This window comes from Lissotriton helveticus, chromosome 1_1 (genome assembly GCF_964261635.1).
Source record: "Lissotriton helveticus chromosome 1_1, aLisHel1.1, whole genome shotgun sequence".
Taxonomy (NCBI): domain Eukaryota; kingdom Metazoa; phylum Chordata; class Amphibia; order Caudata; family Salamandridae; genus Lissotriton; species Lissotriton helveticus.
Window position 1 is genome coordinate 1,079,319,220 of NC_136057.1, and position 12,139 is coordinate 1,079,331,358.

General features: G+C 40.1%; 1 protein-coding gene across 1 annotated transcript in view; it reads right to left on the reverse strand.

The window, feature by feature from the left end:
* The window catches only part of LOC144821209 (protein NEDD1-like), a 752,172-nt gene that overhangs the window by 108,608 nt on the left and 631,425 nt on the right, over window positions 1–12,139 (reverse strand). The window contains exon 13 of the mRNA XM_078677987.1: window positions 9,501–9,657. Coding sequence (XP_078534113.1) covers window positions 9,501–9,657 — 157 coding nt within the window. The remainder of the gene's footprint in view (window positions 1–9,500; window positions 9,658–12,139) is intronic.

Consider the following 12,139-nt stretch of genomic DNA (forward strand, 5'->3'; position numbering starts at 1 on the left):
TCACCTGGGAGAAATCTATGTGAAATGGCTGACACAAGAAGTGCCAAGGATCCAAGACTGGCCACAGGTGAGGGATGACATAAAGGAATACTTTACCCCAAGATATATAAAAAAAATCATAGCAAGCTTGAATCTTACCCGTGCTGCAGGCCCAGATAACCTTCAGGCAGTGATAATAAAAACGAGACCAGAATGGTGGGCTGAGCTTTATGCAAAGATTTTCCAAGTAATCTTGGAAACGGGAATTGTACCAGAAAGTAGGAAGGGTGCAATTATAAGGCCAATACATAAAAAGGGTGATCATAAAATACCGATAAATTATAGGTTGATAAATCTCCTAGATATAGGGGAAAAAGTATTTGCAAAAGCCATACTGGATTTATTAAAAGACTGGGCAGAGGTAAATCAGATTATCCCCCCGGAACAGGGGGGTTTAAAGCTGGCCATTCCACAATTGACCATTGCTTTGCTCTTTGGGCCATAGCAAGGAAGTCGACAGAAACATGGGGAAGTTTATTTTGTTGTTTTGTAGACTTCCGTGCAGCCTTCGATCTGGTGGACCTGGAGCTGTTGTGGGAGGCCCTAATTAGATATGGAATCCCAAATGATCTGCTATGTCTGATCCAAATGCTCCATACTAATAACTGGGCCCAGATAATTTTAGATATAGATGGTAGCCTATCTGGGAAAATAGAGATTGGAAATGGGCTACGGCAGGGATGTGTATTGGCTCCCCTGCTGTTTTCCTTGTTTTTTGCAGATTTGCAATTGACCTTGGGGAATACCATTGGGGCAAGCCCGAAACAAAACGGTAAGCATATTGCATGCTTACTTTATGCCAACGATCTGGTGATTATGGACCAGACCGAAGTTGGCCTGCAAAGGAAACTGAATATTTTTAAAGCTTATTGTCCTAGGAAAAAACTTGTGATTAATATGGACAAGACCAAAACCTGGATCTTTGGCCGGAGGAAAACTGGGTTCTCATGGTGGATAGGGACAGAGAAAGTGGAATCGGTTACTGAATACAGATACTTGGGGCTATGGTTCGAGAAAAGTATGAAATGGAACACTCACCTAGACGCCTCAAAACCAAGAACCTCTGCATCGATTAGCGGTCTGAAATTGTTTAATAAAGCCTATGGCGCTATGTCAGATAGACCAGTGCTAAAAGCTTATTCGGCCATCGTACCCCCGCAATTTCTGTATGGCGCAGAATTGTTATATTTAAGCGGCAAGGAAGACGGGGATGTCAAGGAAGGTAAAAACCTAAAAAAGTTATTTACACTTCCCTTGTCAGCAATGGTCCAGAATGTAAGACTGGAACTAGGATTGACTTCATGGGGTATTCTAGCCGGTATGGCCCTACTCCGCTTCTGGCAATGCCTAGGAGTAGACGAAAACACCAAAATATCTCAATGGTGTAAAAACAAAATACAGAATAGCGAACTAAAATGGGCAAGAGAGATTAGGGCGATTATGACGGAGCTATGTTTTAGGATGGAGGTTAATGTGTGCCTCACTATCTCTGTGGTTAACATTGATAAGAAGATACTTAGGTCGTTGGGGAAGGAAATATCTCATGCACAGGACCAAAATTATCTTGCAAATAAAACCTCAGTTAATTTTATGACTGCGGCATGGAAAAACGATCAATGCTTCCCCTACATTGATAGGTTACCGGATTGCCGATTACGAAGTGAGGTTTTGAGGGTAAGAATTGGGGTGAACCCTTGTTATATAAACAAATTGGTAAAGTGTGCAATGATTGATAAGACGGGAAGATGCACCTGTACTTTGGGCACCAATGTTTTCTGCTACATATTTTAATACATTGTCAGAAGTTCTTGGATTTACGAATTATGTTCTTAAAACCAATATTTAAGAAATATGACATTAAAACAAGGGCCAGGCTGTGAACATGATGACTGAAATGACCCATTTAGATATTGTCGTTGCTATTGGGAAATTTATGCAAAGAGTGAAGGCAGTGGGTTTTTATATTGAATATGTTTTTAGGATGTATTTTAGCGTGTTTAATGAAATGTTCCTTTAGATGTATTTTTACTAAGATATGTATTGTTTGTGGACCAATGGTCCGAATAAACATGAAATAAAATGTTATTGAATTGATATCTGGGGCCCGTTGCTTTTGATTTTCCCACACAGGTTATGCTCTAATTCGAGGTGTCACTGGTCTCTGCAAGCCAAAGGGAAGTGAAGCTACACTCTAAGGTAGCCCTCCAAAAAGGTGTATAATAGAGTGTCACTACAGACAATACTGAAAACCCCACAGACTTTCCCTATGAGTCTACACTAACTTTAGGAGGCCTGCCCCAGGTCAATATCCAATCCAGCCGAGTTCCCTCTGCACCAGTGTACTTGTGCGCAGTTACCGGGCTGCACACGACAGGAGTCTCCCATGTGCAGCCTCACACATGTAACGAGCCAAATGCCTTGCCCTTGCTGCATCACAGTGGCTTTATCCTAAAAGCAAGACACTGGTGGTAAACACGCGCAGTCCATTTACCATGAGTTTACCGTGGGTGAGTCATAGGTTATGAGGCTTCACAATAAAAGGTCGAAAGCCGGGTGATCTAAAAGTGAAACATTCCGGCGGATTAGTAGGGCAGAACTCATTGTCTCACACACCGCATTTCAATGTATTGTCTATCTTCCAAAAGAACCACTAAGACTATCTGGGAAAAAGATATGATGGAATGGATCCAGTTGAAGAATCCCCAATGAGAAACGTTAGTAGAGATGTAAGAGAGGCAAGTATTTGATACTCTTGGAAGAAATGATTAAAAGATTGGCAGAACCCCCGATAGATCACTCACCATAAGGAAAATAAAACCCAGATGCATTTGGGCATTACTGTGTGGGTCAAGAACTGATGAGAAGATTTCTCAGGGAAATGAAAGCGAGTGACTGGAAAGGAAGTGAGGCAAGCATAGGGGGCAGGAAATCTGACATGATGGGATAAGAACATGGACCTAATATAAGGTGTGGTGGTTACAAATACTCATGTGAAACGAAAAAAGTAATGAGCACAGATTATATGCATCAGACAAGAAAAAATGCACATCGATCCATGTGTATGAGGTTATAGCTGTATTTAACTATGCATCAGATACATTTAAAATATTGTATACTTTTTGTTATGCAATAACAATCCAGCTTTCCTTTTATGCATTCCCTTTGTCCGAGTATATATTTCTTGACAATTCATCAAGTCAGAATGAAGGAAAGATTTATTCTAGCCTAAAGATTTTTTAAAGACTTTAATAAGAGTGTAAAAATCATACATAAGAATAGCATCATTCTGCAGCTTAGTTTCAAATTGAAGATATTTCACGTTTTGGTAAGGAGTAAAAGTTTTGGGCCTAGTGGCTATCAATGAAAAAGCAGACACGGAAAAAAAGCATTGGATAAATGCATAGTTAAATGAATTTAAATGACCAATTAGAAGATGGATTCAGTAGTTTATCATTCTAATTTGTAGGACCTTAATCCAGAGCAATGACTATAGCAGACACATGCAAAAATGGATAAATATTTACCCTCATATTTTTTCACTGCATGACCATCAGCCTATGTCTGACTTTATCTAGACTGATATGATCTTCCTGGCAAACCACAGTATAAAGATGATTGGCACCCTGTCAAAAACAGGTAAAAAAAAGGTTTAAAGCATGCCCTGGACTACCTCTCACTATTATAGCTGGAATCCAATTTTCAGTAATGTACTCCATGAGAGGATGGCTGAATGCCACAAATACCAGAGAGGCGAAGAGAAGGGTATCCTTTGGATGAGTAACTTGTATCATCTGAACTAGTAACGGCAACCAATGCTAAGAGGAACCTTACATGTCCCAGTAGAAATCCATAATTTGTACAAAAATGAAGGAAAACAAAGGGCTCAACAAGCACCTATAACTTTGAGCTGCAAATAGATGAAGTAGGATGCTGGAAATTGAGGCACCTAAGTAGATGAAAATGTGGATCTCCTTTAGAATAGGACGTGGGAGGCCATAAGGAAAATATAATCAATAAACCTAGAGGGACAAAGGTAATGATGATTTCTCACACAGATAGATATAGAAGAGCAAGATGTATTCACCACCAGCCCAGACAGCACCAGGAGACAAACTGCCTGGAACATTCCTGACTGATCATATTCCATGGGATTTGGATGGAGAATGCCCCATTGTACTTAAAGATACATTAGCACATATCTCTCTCCATGAAATCATAAATATTAACAGCAATACTAAATTAATAAAACAATAGATGAAGTACTCGAAGGCTGGCAAGGACTCCGTTGTTGGCACTTATCACTGCTGGAGCAAATTAATGTAGATCTTACTGCTTAGGTAATGTCTGCATCAATGCTAAGCCAGCAAAATACTGAGGGCCTTATTACGAGTTTGGAGGTCCTACAGCAGACGGTGCAACCTGTGGTTGTACCGCCCACCAGATCAGGAGTTTTCTCTTGGTCTGGCGGGTGGTCTATCAGCAGTCCGAAAGTGGCAGTCTGTTGGAGTCCTTAAAGAGCCAAACAGGCAGACCATTGCTCTTAGAGCGTCGCCTGCACCTTCCTGCCCAGTGTGCAGGAACTGGGGGTGCAGATTTAGCGGGCGGCACTACATGCACCCTCCTGCATGCACCCCAGGCACTGAGGCACAAGGGGGCCCTGTAGGGTCCCCTTTGTTGCCTCACCACCACCATTTTCATGGCGGTGCGACTGCCATGAAGTGGGTGGCTGTGAGGTAACTCAAAATATGCTAAGCGATGCCACTGCAGCACCACCAGCATACTTTGGCCAGGAGCCACTGCCAGACTGCCACAGGTTCCTTGATCCATGGCAGTAGCAGTGGTGGTCCAACCACCACACTTATAATACTGTGGGCCGTCCCACACAGTGGCGGTAGTCATGCCGCCACCGAGACTACGGCAGTTCCATGGCCCCCCGTAGTTGTAATAAGGCCCATAGTGTATTTTCCCTCTTTGTGCTGGTTTGGCCCAAATGTTGTTTTTGTCCCGCACAAATTATCCTGTCCCGTAAAACAGTTGGAGGAACCATCTTATCTCCATTCACTAACATTTTGTTTCTAGGGACAAGTTGTCAGCTACCTTAAACTAGGATTGCATTTTAGCCTAGTGACTTATTTTTGTAAACCTTCAATGACACATTTCTGAACAAACAATACATCGTCCTCCTTTGTTAATGACTCCAATCATTCTTCCCCCAAAAAATCTTTCCCACAATGCACATTAATTGCAGCAATTAGGCATTGTTTGCTTTCCTCATCGTCTTGAACGCTGTGTATACATGGGGGAACATATGACCTAGATAGATAATTTGCTCTAATACTTCTACCTCAGGCAACATGATGTACCTCAAAATTGTACTGTAGTAACTTTGAGCACAGCCTCACACTCCTGAGGGTGTGATCTTTGATCAGGCAACCATCTACAATATTTACAAGTGTTTTGTGGTGAGCCATGAGGGGGAATTTCCTGTCCAACGCAAAATACCATTCCACAGAGCAACATCATGCTAGTAACTTTTTTTTCGCTATCCTTATGTCCCCTTGGAAGGAAACCTACAGTTCTTTCACCTTCACTGCTTTTTTTGCTATATTATAGCATCCAAATCACTGTTTTCTTGCATCAACTGAAATGATGTATTCTTTGGTAGAATCAAAAGGTACAAGCACCTTGGCAGAAAGAAAATTCTTCTTTCAGTGCATTCAAATCGAATTCACATTTTTCTTTCCACTTAAATGTCATATTTTCTTAAATCAGCTTCTTAAATCTTCTACTTTTGAAGCACAATTTTGACTAAAATTTGATTATAACTCACATACACCTAGAAAAGAAGGTACTTGATTTTTGTAATTAGGTTTTGGTGCCTTTGTGATGGCTTCTACTAATCCAGATTGTGGCTCCACCACTTGTTGAGAAATTAGTTGTGCCAAATACTTTATAGATGTTTGCTATATTATAGCATCCAAATCACTGTTTTCTTGTATCAACTGAAATTATGTATTCTTTGGTAGAATCAAAAGGTACAAGCACCTTGGCAGAAAGAAAATTCTTTTTTCAGTGCATTCAAATCGAATTCACAATTTTCTTTCCACTTGAATGTCATATTTTCTTAAATCAGCTTCTTAAATCTTCTACTTTTGAAGAACAATTTTGACTAAAATTTGATTATAACTCACATACACCTAGAAAAGAAGGTACTTAATTTTTGTAATTAGGTTTTGGTGCCTTTGTGATGGCTTCTACTAATCCAGATTGTGGCTCCACCACTTGTTGAGAAATTAGTTGTGCCAAATACTTTATAGATTTTTTGAGAATGTATATTTTCCATTATTAGCAACTATGCCTTCTTGTTCTTCGATGTTCTAGTCTCCTCAGAAGCATTCCCTTCAACATATTGTGTTCCTGACTGACTTGCGCTGCTATAAGGATTTAATCCTGAAAAGTAACTACACCATTCAAACCCTGGAAAACACTTTGTATAACCAGCTGGAATTCAGATGCAGCAGACGCTAACCAAAAAAGGCATCCTTTTGAACTGGAACGTTCCCACTGGAGAAATGAAAGCTATAAAAATGCATAGGCAGTATGTTTAATAAGTAAATGCCAGATTGAGCTTGCTGAAAACTCTAGCACCTTCATATAATGTAATGTCTTCTATGTGATAGGGTGCGAGTCAAACCATGTTTCCTTATTCAAACTCCTAAGGTTGATGCAAATTCTCAATTGCCCATTTTTCTTTTGTGCTATGAATAATGGGGATGATTACAGAGATAATTCCACTGGCTCTAAAACATCATCGTCACACATTCTCTTACGAATGTCAGCCAAATCTACTCTGCCAATGAAAGGTACGTTTTTTAATACATGTTTTTCAGGTCTAACTCATCCTATGTTGTGGATTTTGGGTTTGAAACCTTTGATTTTTTGTGTCTGTTGCTAAAAACAGTTATGACAGACTCCGCCCATTGGTAACTGAGGGTTGTATTTCTTCAGCTACCAATGAGACTTAGATTTCTTTTCCAGGCCTTAGAGTTATTCCTCCTCAACCTTGGTGGTATCCCCAAAAAGTGAAGTACCTTTTGGCCACATACATCTTTCTGATATTATTTTTCTCTTTCAAATTTGTAGAGCAAAAAAAAAAAAAAACACGAGCCCGATTTCTTTCCTTCATCTGATATAGGACATCTGTGAGGTAGTTTTAGCTGTTTTCCTTCCGATTTATCTTTAAATAAATCCTCCATTATCATGGTCCTTGTTCCAGAGTCAATAAGTACAGTTAAAATTCTCCGGTCAACTACTATGTCAGTGTAATACTAACTACAGATGCACAAGCAAGAATAATCTTATATTTCAAGCATGTTCCTCTATGATGATCCGATTTGTCATTCAAGAATACTCCTCCGAAGGTGGAGTGTACTCAAACACATTTTGTTTGCTCATTCAATCAAGGAATGCAATTGTACAAGTAAAAATGAATGTCTTTCAATGAGCTAAATTGCACTTTTTTCTACATAGGGAAATAATGTTTCCTTCGGACAAACACCTTCTTCTAGATCCCAACCAATTTCACACTGGAATAAATTTTTACTCATGCCCTGAACTGAAGGAAACCTCCGAACATTCTCTGGGTGGAAATGGACAGTAAAACGATTTGTGAATAGCCACAAACAAGTATCTTTGTAGAAATGCTCTGAAAATGTGTCTGCACCCACAAACAAGATTGTTTTGCGTACAAACTTTCAGAGCATTCGGATGCTGGAACTCTGAATAAAAAAGATTTTATGAATGTCACAATCATTAAGACTTAAGCGTTCACATTTAACCCCTTGCATGCTGATGACGGCCCCCGTCCGTCTTGCACCGCGGTGCTCGTGTGCTGATGACGGCTGGGGGCCGTCATGAACCCGCCCACTTGCGATTTTGCCGCACAGGCGCAGAATCGCTGCCGCATGCAAGGGGTTAATATTTGAACCACATTGTATGTGGACAGACGCTCTAGCCAAAGAAGTGTGGCTTTCAAAGTAGGCGCTGAGACGAACGTTATTGTCTCTCCACGCCCCTTCACTACCTTTCTTCGATGAGGATATCAGCTGGCTACACTTCGAGCCAACAGGCTAGTATATAATATCATTTAAAAAGATAAGTATGCTCTAATATTTCCTTTTTGCCACAAGTATTTACTCCATTTGTGGAGGTGTGATTTTTATACATGAAAATCTTAAATGTAACACGTTGCAAACCAGTAAAAAAACAACTTGCTTGCACAGCTGCTGAATAAATCAATTAAGACGCTAAAAACCTCTTACAGAACACCCAGGAAGGTCTATATTTGTTGCGGGTTGGAAATTGCACGAAGAGTGGCAAAAGTGTTTAAGAAACTCCAAATATTTATCAAGATTTTGATAGCGCTCTACTGCTGAAAAGGGGAATGAATCAGCTCTCATTTTGGGTGAGCTGCTCTTCGTTCTTATTTGTTTCATCTTTGTACCTCACGTAAGCATAATCATGGACAACGGGCAGCAGCAGGGTAAGGCCCCACACAGGTTATTGACTGAAGGACATTATTGCTGCCAAAATGCATATAATGCATAATAAGTGCATTGGAGTTGGTAATGAGGACAACACAATTGCTTGCTATTGGACATAGCATTCAGGGGTGAGTGGGAGTGCTGTGGCACAGCGGCTGATGATAGCTGTGGTCATACTGCTAGTATTTGTCAGAGTTTTAGAAAGTCTAGCCTCTTCTGGGTATCATGCATCACCTGCAGGTGTTAGCAAAGCTAATTCTGCACATGCCTTAAGGGTGCTGCCAGTGTAAGCATTAAGCTGCTGACAGCGTTCTTGCTGCTAGCACTTCTGCAGCTCATGGCAGTGGCAGCAGTGGTAGATTAGGTGGACGCTTACCGGTTCAGTCCCTCAGAATGATGTGTTTCATTTGCCAGGTTTTTCTTTCTGGTCAGATTAGTACTCTTCGTGCAGCTAAAATCTGATTACGGAATCATAGCAAATATCGGAAAATTAGCTCAATGCCAGAGAGTATAAACAGGTGGTGAAATAATGCCAAGGGAATAATGGAATCAACAAATCGCAAAGAGATTATTTTAACCTCATTATACCCCTGAAGATATCCTTAACAATTCCAAAAACTCACATTAAGTATGTGCAAAGAGCTGGCACTGGCAAACCATGTCTAGTGCTTCTCTCTCTCATGGAGGGACACATACATCCCTCCTCCTGCGGGAATCTAATTCCTAGTACGCCTTTTCCACAGTGCCTCGGAACTTTGTTTGCGGTCAACCAGGTCCTGGAGGCTTCCCCTTTCCTGGCTTACTATCAGATAGATTCCTTTATACAAGTGATGTTATTTTCCCATGAAACATTTGTGTATTCTAATTTCAGTAACCTTTAATAAATTTGCTTTTAAGGTGTCACATTTTCTGCGCTACCTGACATCTTCCGCCGCATCCTGAATCATGTCTTTTATCATATTGATCTGCTTTGCTGTCAATATTGGGCTTTCATTATCTGTTTCAATGGTGTCTGCATACTTTTCTGATATTGACTCGTCAACTTCTTTAGTCATTGAAATGGCTAACAATGGACCTTTAAGAGATAATAAAGGAATGTTAATATAAGTGATCATGCATAAAGACAAATTTCTTCAAGTTAAGGACAAATTATTTTTAACAGTACCTTGTTCCATGAACAATATGTGCAATAGAACAACATACGTTTTTGAGGTCCAACATCATTGAAACATGTCGACATGAAACAATAAAAAGGTAATTATCAAAGTGTGCCAGAGAGAATCTGATAAGCAGTTTTTTGCGAATATAATGTTGTTAAGATTCAGTACAAAATTCATCAGACGTAACACCTACAAAAGCATGACGACAGGAGTAATAAGCATTTGCAATAGGTCTCGCATTTGTGAGAGTCTGAGCTATTGGCATTGTAAATGATAATACCTTCCATTCATGTGTTTATTTACAATGCCAATAGCTTAAACTCTTGCAAATGCAAGACCTTTGTGGCACGCGCACTTTAGCTTTAAACATCGTAAACTAACGTGCAGGTGCCGCAATAGATTAATAAGGAAAGAAAGAGAAAAAACTTTTTTTTCTATTTCATTCCTTTTGGAGCAATCGCGGCACCCGCTCTGGAGCTTAAGTTGTTGAAAACGAAAGCGCGGGTGCCGCAATTGTTACAAAAAAATAAGCAAATAGAAAAAAAATGGCAGGCAAACGCTTTTTAAAAAATGTATTTACTTTTGTTACAATGGCGACACCCTCACTTTAGCTTTGAACATCTTAAGCTAAAGTGTGGGTGCCGCAATTGCTTCAAACGTAAACTAACAGATTTTGTATTTATATTTGTTTATTTTTAAAGCAATTGCTGCACTCGCAGTTTAGCTTAAGATGTTTAAAGATAAAGCACGGGTGCCTCCATTGTAAAAACAAAACAAAAACAAACATAAAAAAAGGCATGCAGCCGCGTTCAGCCAATAAATAACAAAAGAAAAGCATGGCCGCCATTATACTTGAAGTGTGCTGAGCTGACTAAATGAGAGAAAAAAAATAAGCAATGAGTTACAGCGTGTCCTGCCTGCAACAGTAGACAGGACAAAGCTATTTAGGAAAATACCGCTTGGAGGCTGTAATCAGAGCTTACCGGGAAACAACACATGTAACAGGGCGTGTCCTCATGGGAGGTTTCAAAAATAGAAATGTTGGTACTAAGGAGGGACTACTAAGCCTATTGAAGTGGCTGCCCCTCTGCTAAGGTGGAGAGGCGTTGCCCCTCTGCTCAAAAGAAAAAAGAAAATAATAATGTATTGTTATTATTATTTTATTTTTCCTATTGAAGTCAGTGGCTCTCGGGGTGGGGCTGGCCAAAGCAGGGAGAGAAGTGGTTTGTACTCCATAAGTGAGCATGAATGCTTGTCTTGCCCTCTCAGGCCAGACTAAACCTCTAGCCTTTTAATAAACGCAGACATTGGTACTTCATCATATCTCTTTTCCTGCCAAAAAATGCCACAGGCCCCAAAAGGGGATATTCCCAGCCATACCAAATGAGAAAATGGTAAAAGTTCAATAAAATTAAGGAACTGCAACAGGTGTAGTCTTCTCTATAAATCATTTCAATAAGAAATCAACATAAATTCCAGAAATATTTTTTTTTGATTCAGCAACTCTGCCTTTATTTTAGTTCGTAGGCATTGTCTACGTTCCCTTGAGGTAGGAAGAAGATTCCAAATATCTCAGGAGGAAGATAACATTTTTCAAACAATTCTGTAAGACTAGCTGGCCAAAACTCTATCAACCTGGAACTGGAATCCACTCTGTGCTTGGTAAAAGTGCACAACAACTTTAAATTGGCAATCGTAAATGAAGGCATGTCCAGTGAGTAGGGATTTCCTTTGTGGAGAAAGACTAGGAACTTTCAAATCTGGTTGTACAGCTATACCCTAGCTTAGTACAATGAGGTGTACATCCCTCAAGGACAGGACTGTTGGGAATATGAACACAGTTTTAGTCCTAAGAGTGTAAGAGTTTTTGAGACACTTGGGCATGAGAGGGCCACATCACGCAGTAACACTGTGCTACTGTATGCATAATGTATGTATGTATGTATGTATGTATGTATGTATGTATATATTTGGTATTTCTATACCGCAAACATACCCAAAAGGCATCAGAATTCTGTTTAGGGTCAAGAACAAGCTTAAAATCACCGAGGTTTAGGAGAGGAATCTGGTTTTAGGACTTTAAATGCATTGTGATGTAGTTTTCTCTGAAGAGGTGAGTCTTCAACCCTTGTCTCAAGTGTAGCAGCGGGGGGGGGGGCTCCAGATCGATATGGGCTTATTTCAGATCGTGGTGCATAGATGGAAAGGTCTGCTGCCTTTTTTTCTTGAATTGTCAAACTCTTTGAACCATTTCCTTAACAGTAGTTGACTTATGATTGAGGGTACTTAAGAAAACGCTACATGAAATTGACATATTCCCCTTTAGTTCCGTACTTGGATTACAGTCTTCCCACAGGCAAGGCATGTTTCCTTTTCCCTTTAACTTCCTCATCCTTG